Raw genomic sequence first — 16,310 nt, 5'->3', positions numbered from 1 at the left:
TTGTACACATTATTGTAAGACACGCACTGTGTAATTTTTAGGTGTGTGGTTTGCGTCAGCATGAAACCGGTAACCAGAACAGCTGAATTATCAACTGAGACTCATGACATCAAAAATTATCCAATTTCCTCAGTACTAAATAGTTTCGGGCCTACTATCCCGTGGCACCATGCCTCGAATAATCAAGTATTCAATTCTGTTTGTGGTATGTTGTGCAAGTACTTGAAGCCGGGAGCCAGGGGTGAGATAGTAAGTTTGTGGATGGTAGTGAACAGACAGTGATCAAAATGAGAGTCGTCAGGAACAGGTAGTGAGGTTTGAGATACTACCAGTGAGTCTATGGAATGCTTTCCAATACTTTAAAAAGTTTATGGGGAGTGTAGTCCCGTGTCTGGTGCACTTCTGGTGCCAGTCCGGCTTCTTTTTGCATTTAATACATTCCTGACGTGTGTCTGTTTTTGCCGGTGGAATATGAGTTATCCTGTTCATGAATTTGCAGGAAGATGCAATATATGGGATGGGAGTCTCGAAGGAGGAGTGAGGCTTGTGTAGGGAAGATGGCACAGTGGGAATATAAGGTGTTGGTAGGAATGTGGTTGGATATATCGCCTGACAATGTCTGCTGCAGGAAGGATGTAGTATGAGGAATATCGTCTTGTTATTGGAGGGCCAGAAGGCAGCTTTCACTCAGGGTTCTATGGATTCCCAGCAAGCATTCCAGTTGGCGCATGAGTAATCTTGGATAACTCTTGGATGGAGATTGGAATGGATTGAATGGGGATGACGTGTGTATGGACTGAATGGGGATGAGGTGTGTAGGAGACGGCGAGGAGTATGAGTAGGTGGTCATTTCCAGTTGGATCAAGGACTTCTGCAATAAGGCGTCCAAGGAGATTGGGCAGTGCTTGGACAGCATCATGTGTAGGATGGGAATTATGTCACCTTGCAGGGAGACGTTAAACTGACGCCACCACTGGAGTTGTGTGGGGGACCTACTGTGGAAGCTGAGATCAGTGGCAATAATATAGATTGAAATGGTATGGTCTATGTTGTTGAGAAAGTCATATGGGATGTGGTGATTAGGTCAAATGTAGATGGTTGCACAGGTAATGGTTACAGTTTGGAAAAAGAGGGTAAGGATAAGGTGTTCGGTGGGAGTATTCTCTAAGGATTGTGGCTAAACAAGGATGTTATTGTGGTGACCAATTGCAACTCCCTCTCTGTCCAGGGGAAGGGGTTATCTGTGTTATGGAGGAGACAAGAGGAGGTTCAGATGGTATGATAGGGTTGGAGGAACATTTAATTAAGAATAAAACTAAGGACGTTGTGTTGGGACAGAGTATGCATCAAAAGACATTTATTGGAGGGTAGGGAGCATATGTTCTGGTACAGTATTTTGTAGAGGTGTGTATTGGTGAGGAATGCTGGACATTCGCCACGCCGGACATTTGCCACACTTGCCCCTTCGCCAGGTAGCTTGAGTAGCGATCCCTCAGGTAAGGGACTCCCTTCCTTGCACTTCTGTTCGCTTTCAAACCGCCGTCTCCACATCTTACTCGACACAACCAGTACGTGAGGGATCTTCTTCGACATCTTGGCGAAATACAGAGCTTCTTTTCCGAAATCTAAATATTTATAACTTTTGAGAAACGAAATCGATACCTACGATTATGTCAGTATGTAATTAGTTCTGCCAAGTATAAATATAGATCCCTCTGTCTGTACGGTAGCTTCCTTTCACGCTTACTGATTGCAATAGAAACAGTTCATCGGCATGGGAGCAACAAGAAAGGAACGATGTAAAGAGAATGCGAATGTACGCTAATCATTTCTTTTTGATCACTGTATTTGTGCCTGTTTTAATTACTACAACTGCATGCTCAAAAGACAACAAGGAAAGAAGAAATGGGAATGTGAATGTTTGAAAAGAAGAAAGACATACTCCATATTAATTTACTCTCTAAAATCCGATATCCTTTGCGGGGAAACATTTGTTAATAAAGTGTAGCGGGACAATGTTCAAAACATGACTGAAAATACGTTCACTAAATAGAGATAAGAACATCTATGATTGACAAGTCATCTAAAGTCGACGTACAATTTAAAATGTTAGAAATAAGGAAATGAAGTAATACAGAATGCTATGCTTGTAACGTACGTTGTCGTTCTACATTGTTTAGCTCTGGTATTTACAGGGTCACAGAGAAAGAATCCTAGGTTTTGAAGGGAAAAGCCGTAATTGTAATAATCTGCAATACAACAGAAACAAGAAGCACAACTAAAGGAAATATAATGTAATGTGTCTTTCAGCTCTCAAGCGACAGTGAAGCAGATAGTTCCTCTGACTTAGTATGGGTAGAGATTATATTCAACAACCGGAATAAATTAATAACTGGCTCAATTTACCGACCCCTGGTCTCAGATGAAACAGTTGCTGAACAGTTGAAAGAAAACTCATCACAAATAGGTACCCTACTCATACAATTATAGTTGGCAGTGACTTCAATCTACCTTCCGTATGTTGACAAAAATACTTTTTCAGACCTTATTGTAGATAGAAAACAACTTCCTTAATTGTTCTAAATGCTTTTTAAACATTATTTTGAACAATTAGTTCACGAGGGCATTCAAATTGTAAATGATTACGAAAACACACTTGACCTCTTAGCCACAAATAATCCTGAGCATCACGACAGGCACAGGGATTAGTGAACACACAGTCGTAGCGAAGCTCACCAAAACTAAGCGCGAAATATATCTATTTATAAAAAACAGCTAAAAATTCGGTTGACGTCTTTCTAAGAGGCAGTCTCCAATCCTTCGAAAGTATGTAAGTGAAGACCATATGTGGCTTAAGTTCAAAGACATAGTATCAACAGCACTCGAGAGATTCATACCAAATAAATTAATAAGAGACGGAACTGATTCCCCATGGTACACAAAACACGACAAAAAGCTGCTGCCGGAGCACCGAAAAAGAAACGTATAATTTAGACGAACGCAAAATCTCCAAGACTGACGAAGTTTCACTGAGGCTCGAAATTTGGTGCGGATTTCAATGCGAGATGCATTTAATAGTTTCCACAACGAAACTATCTCTAGAAATGTGGCAGAAAATCCAAAGAGATTCTGGTCCTATGTTAAGTAAACCAGCGAAAAGGCTCAGTAAGTACCTTTACTGCGCGACAGCGATGAGTAGGAGGGGGAGTGGGAGACAAGGGACCCAACCCTTCGGAGCAGGCAAAACCGTGGCAAATGTCCACATACCGTTGGTGAGGACTAGATGGAGCTTAGACTAGGGTGTCGAAGCAGGTAAAGAGGAAGTGAACCTGGCTGTGAGAGTAGGTATCTTGGGTGTTGGGATGGAAGATGGAGCTGGCAGCGAGCGAAAGCTGTTGAAGCATGTGTGGATGTTGGCATGGGTGTATATTTTGGAGGAAAATTATCATGAATTTGATTTTGTCTTCAGCAGTGGGGATTAGACAGAGGGAATTGTTGGGATAGATGAGGGTATCAATGGGACTGTTTGGGACAGTGAGTTCTGGTTTAGCTGTTTTGGTTTCTTTGTACACTATTTTATGGTCCAAAATGGATGAAGTAACATGTTGCTATAGCATACGACTTTAGTCTGTTTGTGCTACATGACGCGCTGCCACTGTCTACTGGTTTTAAACGCCCTGCTGTTATAGGAAAATTTTTAAACAGCTTAACTGTGGTAATTGACTTGTACTTTTATTGTATTAACTGTTTTATCCTTGATGATTGGAAGTTTTAATAAAGACTTTCTTACATTCCGATATGGCATCCCCTACATAAGGTTTCCTTTGTGGGAGCCACGAAATTAGGCTATCAGTTGTGTGTATGTTCTGTCACTGTTCATGGGTAAACTTGATTTTGTTATACATATATGTATAATCTTTACATGATTTATATGCTATTTTGGAAAATACTGTTTTGTCTGTCTATACACGTATACACTTTGTATCTTGTTGTAAGCACTCAATAATTTCTGTGACAGTTGGCATAAATTGTAATTTTAACTTTCCGTCTCACAGGATTATTTGAAAACTGGTTCTGATAACCCAAAACTAGTAATAAATCAAATAAAAAGTGAATCTTGCAACTTTGGCTGTTTCTCCACTCCTGGAAATGGAAAAAAGAACACATTGACACCGGTGTGTCAGACCCACCATACTTGCTCCGGACACTGCGAGAGGGCTGTACAAGCAATGATCACACGCACGGCACAGCGGACACACCAGGAACCGCGGTGTTGGCCGTCGAATGGCGCTAGCTGCGCAGCATTTGTGCACCGCCGCCGTCAGTGTCAGCCAGTTTGCCGTGGCATACGGAGCTCCATCGCAGTCTTTAACACTGGTAGCATGCCGCGACAGCGTGGACGTGAACCGTATGTGCAGTTGACGGACTTTGAGCGAGGGCGTATAGTGGGCATGCGGGAGGCCGGGTGGACGTACCGCCGAATTGCTCAACACGTGGGGCGTGAGGTCTCCACAGTACATCGATGTTGTCGCCAGTGGTCGGCGGAAGGTGCACGTGCCCGTCGACCTGGGACCGGACCGCAGCGACGCACGGATGCACGCCTAGACCGTAGGATCCTACGCAGTGCCGTAGGGGACCGCACCGCCACTTCCCAGCAAATTAGGGACACTGTTGCTCCTGGGGTATCAGCGAGGACCATTCGCAACCGTCTCCATGAAGCTGGGCTACGGTCCCGCACACCGTTAGGCCGTCTTCCGCTCACGCCCCAACATCGTGCAGCCCGCCTCCAGTGGTGTCGCGACAGGCGTGAATGGAGGGACGAATGGAGACGTGTCGTCTTCAGCGATGAGAGTCGCTTCTGCCTTGGTGCCAATGATGGTCGTATGCGTGTTTGGCGCCGTGCAGGTGAGCGCCACAATCAGGACTGCATACGACCGAGGCACACAGGGCCAACACCCGGCATCATGGTGTGGGGAGCGATCTCCTACACTGGCCGTACACCACTGGTGATCGTCGAGGGGACACTGAATAGTGCACGGTACATCCAAACCGTCACCGAACCCATCGTTCTACCATTCCTAGACCGGCAAGGGAACTTGCTGTTCCAACAGGACAATGCACGTCCGCATGTATCCCGTGCCACCCAACGTGCTCTAGAAGGTGTAAGTCAACTACCCTGGCCAGCAAGATCTCCGGATCTGTCCCCCATTGAGCATGTTTGGGACTGGATGAAGCGTCGTCTCACGCGGTCTGCACGTCCAGCACGAACGCTGGTCCAACTGAGGCGCCAGGTGGAAATGGCATGGCAAGCCGTTCCACAGGACTACATCCAGCATCTCTACGATCGTCTCCATGGGAGAATAGCAGCCTGCATTGCTGCGAAAGGTGGATATACACTGTACTAGTGCCGACATTGTGCATGCTCTGTTGCCTGTGTCTATGTGCCTGTGGTTCTGTCAGTGTGATCATGTGATGTATCTGACCCCAGGAATGTGTCAATAAAGTTTCCCCTTCCTGGGACAATGAATTCACGGTGTTCTTATTTCAATTTCCAGGAGTGTACATCGAAAAAAAGTGTGTGAAATCTTATGGGACTTAACTCCTAAAGTCATCAGCCCCTAAGCTTACACACTACTTAACCTAAATTAGCCTAAGGACAAACACACACATCCATGCCCGAGGGAGGACTCTAACCTCCACCGGGACCAGCCACACAGTCCATCATGAATGCAGCGCCCGAGACCGCTCGGCTAATCCGGCGCGGCGTTTCTACATCGAACTCAAAAGATATTATGCTATTATAATTTGCAACAACAGACAAAATACTGGTGGAAAAAATTACTTTTCAACATTACGTATTGTCAGAAGCGCTGTTATAGACATTACTCTCCAATATATTCTAAAACATGATTCAGAAGGATATTTTGGCACACTCCAGAAGTGTGGAAATTTGAAGCAGCATGAAGAAATTCCTCAACTCATTGCCTCCTTGCTCAAGTAAACTCATCAACTGGTGTCAGTGGAACAATGAGAAGAGAGAGTGTGCACTAAGGTTCTATAGATGATGTTATCATAATTTTAGAGAACAAATTACCAAAGTTTCTTCTTGACTGTTTTATCAATGTTAACCACTAATTCTTCTTTTGAAAAGACAAAAGTTCAAAATGGTTGTTGTAGTACCTATGTTCTCTAGATATATGTCAGAGAAAACTTCACTATTGATTATCAGGATGGGGTGCAGAGCGCACACTGTAGTAATTAACAAATCACTATTTGCACAGGATCAGCTTACATAGTTACCAGTCCAGTTTCATATGCTATTATACCTGAATATCTTCAGCATAAACTAGCTGTTCATGTTTTTAATCAGAAAATACTTCCGAACATAAAAAATAAATTTCCTAATCTTAAAGTGAAGGAATTATTCTCTCATGGAGGTGATCGACATTTAAAACAGTGGTACACGTCAATTAATATAACTTTCAGCAAAGAATACTGTGGTATTGTGTTGAATTGGCATTTGTTTTGTACATCCCATGTAAAGGATCTGCTGCTGCTGATAATGAAATGCTGAAGCAATATCTGTGGCAGTGTGTGAAAGTTAGAAAAGATCTCATTACTGATGGCACATCTTATGTACGATGTGCGAAATACAAAACTGATAAAATTAATAATTAGAAGTTCCAGCAGAGAAGCTAAAAAGCCTGCCAATTAGTTACAACAGTATTGGATCGCTATCAGATCTCTTCCTAACACTGATTAAATCCGCTGTGTTCAGACCGTTGGGAAATAATACAGTCAAAATAGGTTTCTTGTCTGAGGAAGACGGTACACACTTCCATTTCAGACCTATCGAAGACCAGAATGTTCAAGAAGAAAACTTCATTACTTCTTTCATAAGTAGTTGAATGGTAACTTTCCACTGTCTTTTGGTCAGTAGGTTATCGTTAAAAACTGAATGAGGACATTTGCAATAATTTGTTGGACAAATTGGCAGTGAAGAGTGTGAAAAAATTTTTGTGAAATTCCTTAAGAGACCACAGAATAAATTTGCATGGCCAGAAAAGGATGATATTAGTGAAGTTGCCATTTCCCAATAAAAAGCCGATCACGGATTCACGGGAAAGATTAACTTCCGCTAAAATTAAATTAAAATTTTTAACTAAATTTGTTTTTGTTATCTGATTACTCTTCCTTATTCATAAATATGTCATTACACAATGATTTCAACGTTGTTAGATATTATATCAGTGTGTGTTCTTTCAGTCATGTCCGAGAGAACAGACGCCACACATTCATGTAACTGGTTTGCTTTGGCCCACGGACTTCAGTGTAGATGCACATTTACGTTCGACCCCCAGCGGGAATATAAGATTAGTGAGCATCAAGGACATGGACGGAGGACTATGGATAGGCGACGCTAGGCGAGAGTGTGGGTCAGCCAGGGAGCAGGCCGAGATAGTCCCCACAACTGCGATAAATACATTGTCTAGGTGACACAGCGGTTAACGCAAATGCCTAGTGAGCAGGAGATCCTCGGTTCGAGTCCTAGTCAAGCACACATTTTCACTCATCACCGCCGATTTCGCAAAAAGTTCAGATGCAGCTGATATACCGGTAATTAGTTTCTTCCCTTTCCTTTCTCCGCCCCCGCCCCTTCAAATTCAGTTTACACAACTGTCACATATATAATTTCAGTCGTTCATTATAAGTTAAATGAATGTGTTACACCTGTAATATCAAAACGTTACATCCGTAACATTTACTTGTCTTATTTTTTATTAGTTTCGCTAAATTTATTTAATGCCCGGTATATTTTCATGAATACTGTTCTTGTGCTTTATATAAATAACACAAGATTCTCTCTGTGCTGACGAAACTCACAGATATTACTAGAATTTCAAACACATTTGCATTAACTTCAATTTGCTGAGTTACGTCAGTAACACTATCATTTTAAGTTTTAGCGGCAAATGAACACAGTTTGCTTCATGAAACGCTGGCTGTATCTTGTTCATATTTAAGTCCATCTACAAAAGATTAGTAAAACTTTCCGTTTTATTTTCCAGTTAATACTTCACTTTCAACTGCACAACGGAGGAATCATCAACTGACTGTTTTTACAATACAAACATTAACATAAGCTACCTGTAGCGTTATTTTCTACAGTTTCTACTACAAGAAAAGTGTAAAAACGAGCGGTTAGAGGAAAAAAAGTAAAATCCAGACTAGGGGATACTTACGTCGATGTCCTCTCCTATAAGCGACCGTGCTACCTGCTGGCAAAGCAGCTTCATTTTAATTGACGTCTGGAACAGGAAAATGCACAATAACTAACGTGCCTGTGGCGTAGAACTGTGTAGGTTATATTTCGAATGGATACCATTTTTGTAATATTTCCAGTCAATGTAAGAGACTATCAATTGACGAGGACCACACAACGTGATCAGTTAAGAATGTTCTAAAATGATACGTGTCAAGTGCAATATGCAAATAAATGACTTGTGAACTATAGTATACGTACCATACGCGCCAACGTATTTATTTCTGCAAGAATCCAATCTGGGCAGTCCAGATCTCCGCAGAACCGGAACCTCTGAAAAAGAGATATCTCATTACTTTCTTCAACACATACAACAATGATTTTACGGCAGCTGCAGTTACAAATAAACATATGACTACTGCATTTGCATATCAGCATTAGTGACATGAGCAAGAAAAAAGAATAACAGTTCAAATTTGTTGAGTTGGATTGTCAAATGTTACAGTAATTCCACGTGCCTTCCACTGTTAATGTCTGCCATTAGTAGAGCACGGATTTTTCTGTAATTACATCTTTCTTTCCATATGATCCCACGCACGTGAGAAGAGTAAATGTTCACGGATTGTCAGCGCTGAGATACTTCATTTTATTGTTAAGTATTTTAACATATTTCATTACATTACGTGTTTATAGGTATTTCAGCTTCATGCTACATAAAATCACATATGACTGCTTTTTTTTACCTTTTACCCCACACGCTCAGCAGGTCGCTCCCTTAGAAAAATATCCGAATCCGACCTACCATAAACATTGAAGACAAGAAGTAAATTTTCTTTACAAATCATGTTTTACTGCAATAATACGTGGTTAACTGCACATTTGAGCAGGGTTATGAAGCATGTGCTTCTGATTTTTTCTAAGATTTGGAATTTCATGCGCTGCCGAGATTGGCAGTTGGGCAAAGAAAAGACTAGCGGTTACAATTTTTCCGACTCTAGCAGCTTTTACCAATTCAGAACTAGGGTATATGTGAGCCACAAAGTCTGCCTAATTGTACTTCCTAAGAGTTCACGACTGTGTGTTCATGATGCCCCCTGTTGCTTCAATATATCATCTAAATGAAAACCTTGGGTTAGGGCAGACGACGCTTCCAGTGCTGATGGACAGGCTGCTCTACGTCGAGCGTGCAGTAAGCGGGTCCGGAATGAAATTTTCACTCTACAGCGGAGTGTGCGCTGATATGAAACAGCCTGGCAGATTAAAACTGTGGGCCGGACCGAGACTTGAACTCGGAACCTTTGCCTTTCGCGGGCAAGCGCTCTACCGACTGAACTACCCAAGCACGGCTCAGAACTCGTGCACACAGCTTTAATTCCGCCAGTACCTCGTCTCCTACCTTTCAAAATTCACAGAAGCTCTCCTGCGAACCTTGTAGAACTAGCACACTTGGAAAAAAGGATGTTACAGGGAGATGGTGTAGCTAGTTCTGCAAGGTTCGCAGGAGAGCTTCTGTGAATTTTGAAAGGTAGGAGACGAGGTACTGGCGGAATTAAAGCTGTGAGCTCGGGTCGTGAGCAGTGCTTGGGTAGCTCAGACGCTAGAGCACTTGCCCGCGAAAGGCAAAGGTCCCGCCTTCGAGTCTCGGCCCGGCACAGTTTTAATCTGCCAGGAAGTTTCAGTAAGCGTATTGTTTGCTCTATTAAGTCCCATACACACACACACACACACACACACACACACACACAGACAGACAGATGCGCACGAAAACGAAGCAAAAAAGCAGTACAATCGTCTAAGAAGCAAATGTTAGTGACGCACAGATGCAAAAGACTCCAAACTCCACAAACGAATATTTATTTATGTGCTCCACTATGGTTGCTGCCAACATTCCATGGTACAAATTTCAAGTGAACGAATATCGCCCCTAGAAAAGTACTGCTGGAAGATGATCCCTGATGGGTTGACGTTAAGGAAAGACTATTTAGATTTTTGTAACCAGGAGGCTCTGAAAACTATGCGGCCTATGTAACTGACCTTCTCATACAGATAAATGTCGACAAAACAACTGGACGCTTGTGAACGTTTCATTAGAAACGCCGGCCGATGTGGCCGAGCGGTTATAGGCGCTTCAGTCCGGAACCGCTCTGCTGCTACGATCGCAGGTTCGAGTCCTGCCTCGGGCATGGCTGTGTGTGATGTCCTTAGGTTAGTTAGGTTTAAGTAGTTATAAATTCTAGGAGACTGATTATCTCAGATGTTAAATCCCATAGTGCTTAGAGGCATTTGAAACATTCATTGGAAACCTCACTGTTGGCAAACGCGACAGAGAAGAACCCTCATAACCATTATTGATTTCTTGCACAGTGTTGGAAAGCACAAGTCTGTAACAGTAATTCGTTTACTGATGAACGGTCAAAGTGCTGCGGCCTCGGGGAATTCACGAAGAAAAAGTTCTCGGTATGTATTCGGATGTTACGACCTACACACTAAAGGCACTTACTTCCTACGCGTAGTCTATCCGACTTTAATCAGACTGTCTGCCCCATGTGCTGTATGGTATCGCCAAGAAATTGCACGGCAGCTGCCCAGAGGTAAATAAAATAATTTCATAGACCAAGAAAGTGTGTTTCAAAGTCCCGCAGTGTGTCGCACTATCGCCTCTAGTGTTGCCGCCTGACTCAGTCCTAATGAGTTGGGGTACATGGATTGAAGCTTGTTTAATCCTAGATTTAAAGGCTTGAAAATGTTCATTATAAAAATTTCCGAGAGAATCTTCTGTTTCAGTATGAGATTCACTAAATGGTTCCGCTGTACCTAAAATCGAAAATGCTTCGGAGTAGATCCATAGCAACTTCTGCTTCCTCGCCAGCAGCATTAAAAGATCAGAAATCGTTAGAAATCGTCGAGAATATCAAGTTCAAGATGACAGATTAGAAGTGATACTGGGCAGTGCGTATTGAATACGTATGAGGCTGCGTTGGAAAGAAATCTTTGTAATTCGACTTTTGATACATCTGCGATATCCTCAGCCGCGCGGAATTAGCCGAGCGGTCTGAGGCGTTGCAGTCACGGACTGTGCAGCTGATCCCGGCGGAGGCTCGAGTCCTCCCTCGGGCATGGGTGTGTGTGTTTGTCTTTAGGATAATTTAGGTTAAGTAGTGTGTCAGCTTAGGGACTGATGACCTTAGCAGTTAAGTCCCATAAGATTTCAGACACATTTGAACAGTTTTTTTTTTTTTTTTTTTTTTTTTTTTTTTTTTTTTTTTTTTGCGATATCCTCAGTGGGCAGAAGATCCTCCAGTGGACATATCTCCAGAAATATTCATCTCCTAAAATGACGTTGAGAAATAATAGTCTTCCTACAGTAACATTCTGACCGTCGACATTCTACGACAGCAGAGAATTTGGAGAAGTATCTGGGGTTCATTGCGCTTCAACACGAAAGTTAAGAATGGCCAGCGCAGGGAACTACGTGGGGTTTCTCTGGGTGCTGGCTAATGAGTAGAGCCAGAATTTTTATGTAATTTTAACACGCAAATTATGCACGTATTTATGTAATGAAAATGGTATTTTCTTCATGCATTATAATACAATCTACAATGGAGGGAAAATTTTCGAGACTATTAAATCGCCGGCCGCGGTGGTCATGCGGTTCTAGGCGCTGCAGTCCGGAACTGCGGGACTGCTACGGTCGCAGGTTCGAATCCTGCCTCGGGCATGGATGTGTGTGATGTCCTTAGGTTAGTTAGGTTTAAGTAGTTCTAAGTTCTAGGGGACTGATGACCTAAGATGTTAAGTCCCATACTGCTCAGAGCCATTTGAACCATTTGAATTTGACTATTAAATCTGAAAGCTATGTTGCAATGACTTTTTTTCTTTTGAGATTACGGAATAACAGGTTGAAGCCCCATAGACCGCTCTCCCTTCCCCCGGTTCGAATTCGCCTCTGGATGAAAAAAGCAAAAAAATGACGTCTCGGCTAAATTATTCATTATTAATGCACATTTTTTTAATGTTTAACAGTCGCATGATGTCGCTGTCAAGTACCATGGCTGGATGAAACTTAGGCCATACATAACACGATCTGCTGCAGTATAGTACAGAGTGTAACTGAAAGAAAAGTGCAGTGAGACGAACAGAAATGACACTTTTATTCAAAGACAATAATGACACTGAAGTTTAATGATTTATGTTGGTGCCCTGGGCATTACAAACGGAGGGACATGGTTCTTAACAGAGTGTAGTTCTTGTGGTAGGGCGCTCTACCCCTTAGCCAGTGCTGTTGACTACTGCTGGAGTACGTCTCCCAAGCGCGTCCCACACGTTCTTGGTGGTATTATGTCTGGCGAACGAGCGGGCGAGTCTATTCGGCGAATATCCTCTCTTTCCACCTCTGCTGTCCGCTGCGATTGCGTATTGTTATCCATAAAAATGTAGCCAGGGCCGAATGCACCGCGTCACGATGACGTTGATCGGTGAGTGTAGCGTGATGATGATGTTTGGTTTGTGGGGCGCTCAACTGCGTGGTTATCAGCGCCCGTACAATTACCCAATCGTTGCTCAGTCCAATTTCGCCACTGTCCTGGATGATGATGAAATGATGAGGACAACACAAACACCCAGTCATCTCGAGGCAGGTGAAAATCCCTGACCCCGCCGGGAATCGAACCCGGGACCCCGTGCTCGGGAAGCGAGAGGTGAGTGTAGCGTGTTAAAAGATTTGGAGCTCAGTACGCCCGTGCAACATTATGCCTCCCCACACCATAACACCAGGACCACCAAAACGTTCATGTTCATCAATGTTCCTGGGTGCATTACTTACTTACACACACACACACACACACACACACACACACAACTTGTGTGCGGCCACTGCATACCATTAAACTATTGCGCACCAAAAATTTATAACAAAAACGTAAGAAAGGCAACTAAAATACTTTAGCAGGTACAAGACACGAGACTGGCTGATCACCAGACTAAAAGGCGATTGATTAGCCATCACTCAGAAATTGAAAACAGTAACATGGCTCGCGTCTTATAAAGTAAGATTGTAGTGGTTGAAAGTATATGAATCTATGAGCGTTGACTCTATAATATTTTAGCTAACTACAAGGTGTGCATGTAGGACAAATATGCATGTTATACAGGGTGATTCACGAAGATATGCAAATATTTTAATATGATATTCTACAAGTAAAACTAAAGAAAAAAGTTCATATAAACATAGTCCGCAAATGTTTAGTTAAGAAGTTACGGCTAATAAAAGATGTGTATCTGCAGAAGTCTCCCGTAACATTCGAAATACTCCGCTAATGTTTCGTGCATTCGGAATCCTCCGAGTTGGATAACGTATGCGATATTCGTTAACTGCAGCTGTAGAATTAGCGTAACATTTGCCATAAATAAACGCCGTATCGGCGTCTTCCTCTGTCGTAAATTTGAAAGACATCCCTATTTCATAAACAATCGACAAACTACAACAGTTACTATGTGGTTTCACTTAAATACACTGTTGTTATTATTTTCTTTCACTGAACAATACGGAAAACTAACTCGTTTCAAGGTTAGCAAACGACTGAAACAACTCACTAACGGTTGCCAACAATGACAAACGTTTCTACATTCTTCATGGAAAGTAAATAAATTTACAATCTTTGCTTCTCTGGATGTTCTGGAAAACTACTGCAGATACACGTCTGGGACATGTTTTATTAGATTCAACAGATCAATAACAACAAAATAAATGGAAATCCTGCCTTACTTTAACCTCGTAAAGCTCTGCGATGGCTTCGTATTAGCAAAATTGCGAAATTTCAGGCAAAATCTTGTTAGCCGTAAATCCGTAACTAAACATTCGCGGACCTATATTTATATGAACTTTTTTTCTTTAGTTTTACTTGTAGAATAACATATTAAAATATTTGCATAACTTCGTGAATCACCCTGCATAGCGAAACGGAAGGAGCACTCTACAATGCTAAATATCGAACGGCTGAGTATGCGGTTGATGTACTATCTCTGAAAATTGTTAGCAGTTACCTTTGTATTTGTTTTGGATCGCGAATACCCACAGGCTGCCTCAAAAGAAGACTTTTCTCAATTATGACAATAAATGTAACTTGTTTAATGTTTGATGCTGTATTTTGTTAAAGTGCTGGATGAAGTGAAGTGCAATCAGGTCATAATGGTTTCAAAAACAACGTAACTACAGATGTCATGGAGAGCAGAAAGTAATTATGAAGATGGCAAAGAATAAAGCATTGGAAGGCTTACACCACTGTGTTGCAGCGAAATTCAGGAAGACCTGCAGTTTGAAATAGTAGATCTGAGGAGCCTTTATAAATAATATTTTCTTCTTGACTGAATCTTCCGTCGGTTCTTGGTTCTGTAGGACAAAAGCAAACTTACGCTTTTCATTTATCATAATGTTTTCCTGATGTTATTTTGATTTATTCATTATGTTTGGCAATAAATTTTAATACATTCAAATAATACCTCTGTCGGAAAATTTATATGAGACTGTTTGTATCTTTCGCAGAGGAGAGCCTGTTTTTGACCATCGAAACTAAATAAGCGAGTGGTAAAGTATGACGAGGAGGACGCTGATTGTTGACATTTTGATGTGGTGGTTTTTCTGGTTTTCGTGTGTAAAGACACTATTAAAACATCTCATTAATATGTGCACCTAATCGTGTGAACAGGAGAAAGACAGTGATTACTACTGAGTAAACTGTGAACTGTGCACTGCTTTATTCGCGGATAACTAAAAATGGGAGACCACGACGTCGGGATCACAAGTTTACTTCAAACTTTGTACATCCTTAGAAGCCCATTAAAACAACATAACGTGCAAGTAGTAAGGTGCACCACTCTTGTAATATTGAGAAAATTGCAAGAGACGTTTTACGTGCCCATTACGTAACGGATGTACCTGTGAGTAGGTGCCGGATGTTAGAGTTCATGGTGGTCAAGTGGTTAGTGTTCGAGCTTTGAAACACATGCATATGACGCGACGGTTTGACTCCCGCTCACAATTAATTTTTAATCTATATTTTTTCATCTCTGGTCATGTTATTTAATTTATATGACTTTGAGAGGTAATATAACCAAAAAACCGCAGTGAAAGTACCTTAAGCAGAATGAACTCATAAAAATAGTTATAGAAAAGCAGGTGTCAGGCTCAGATTTATCAGATCATCCACAAAAGAAGTGCCTTCCAAAGCATGAAGTTTTAGTCAATTTCATGTTATTTGACTACTTACTATTTTCGAAATGTGGTGCTACAGAAGAATGCTGAAGATTAGATGGGTAGATCACATAACTAATGAGGTATTGAATAGAATTGGGAAGAAGAGGAGTTTGTGGCACAACTTGACTAGAAGAAGGGATCGGTTTGTAGGACATGTTCTGAGGTATCAAGGGATCACCAATTTAGTACTGGAGGGCAGCGTGGAGGGTAAAAATCGTAGAGGGAGGCCAAGAGATGAATACAGTAAGCAGATTCAGAACGATGTAGGCTGCAGTAGGTACTGGGAGATGAAGAAGCTTGCACAGGATAGAGTAGCATGGAGAGCTGCATTAAACCAGTCTCAGGACTGAAGACAACAACAACATTTTAATGAAGTTTAATTTTTACAACAAACATATTTATAACAATCAGCAAGCCGGCCGGTGTGACCGAGCGGTTCTAGGCGCTACAGTCTGGAACCGCGCGACCGCTACGGTCGCAGGTTCGAATCCTGACTCGGACATGGGTGTGTGTGATGTACTTAGGTTAGTTAGGTTTAAGTAGTTCTAAGTTCTAGGGTACTGATGACCTCAGAAGTTAAGTCCCATAGTGCTCAGAGCCATCTGAACCTTTTTTTGAACAATGGGCAACTAAATAAAGACACGCATAGAACTACTTTGCGACTTGCCCAGCTTAGCGGTGAGACGTTGCTACAGTAGCAAGAACGAATAGTGTAGGTGAAAATTTTTTGAATATCGCAGAATTTACACTTATACTACAAAAATGAAAGTGTGAGCGGGAGTCGAACCGTCGTCT

At 42.0% G+C, this 16,310-nt stretch overlaps 1 protein-coding gene across 4 annotated transcripts in view; it reads right to left on the bottom strand.

Moving 5' to 3' along the window:
- LOC126172942 (COMM domain-containing protein 4) overlaps positions 1-16,310 on the bottom strand; it is a 551,734-nt gene that overhangs the window by 55,145 nt on the left and 480,279 nt on the right. For all 4 annotated transcript variants that reach the window (XM_049920920.1, XM_049920918.1, XM_049920917.1 and 1 more), the window contains 2 exons: positions 8,525-8,596; positions 8,244-8,309 (listed from right to left, as the gene is read on the bottom strand). In XM_049920920.1, the coding sequence (XP_049776877.1) occupies positions 8,244-8,309; positions 8,525-8,596 (138 nt within the window). The remainder of the gene's footprint in view (positions 1-8,243; positions 8,310-8,524; positions 8,597-16,310) is intronic.

This window comes from Schistocerca cancellata, chromosome 1 (assembly GCF_023864275.1).
Source record: "Schistocerca cancellata isolate TAMUIC-IGC-003103 chromosome 1, iqSchCanc2.1, whole genome shotgun sequence".
Lineage (NCBI taxonomy): Eukaryota > Metazoa > Arthropoda > Insecta > Orthoptera > Acrididae > Schistocerca > Schistocerca cancellata.
This window is presented reverse-complemented; position numbering and strand designations above follow the sequence as displayed.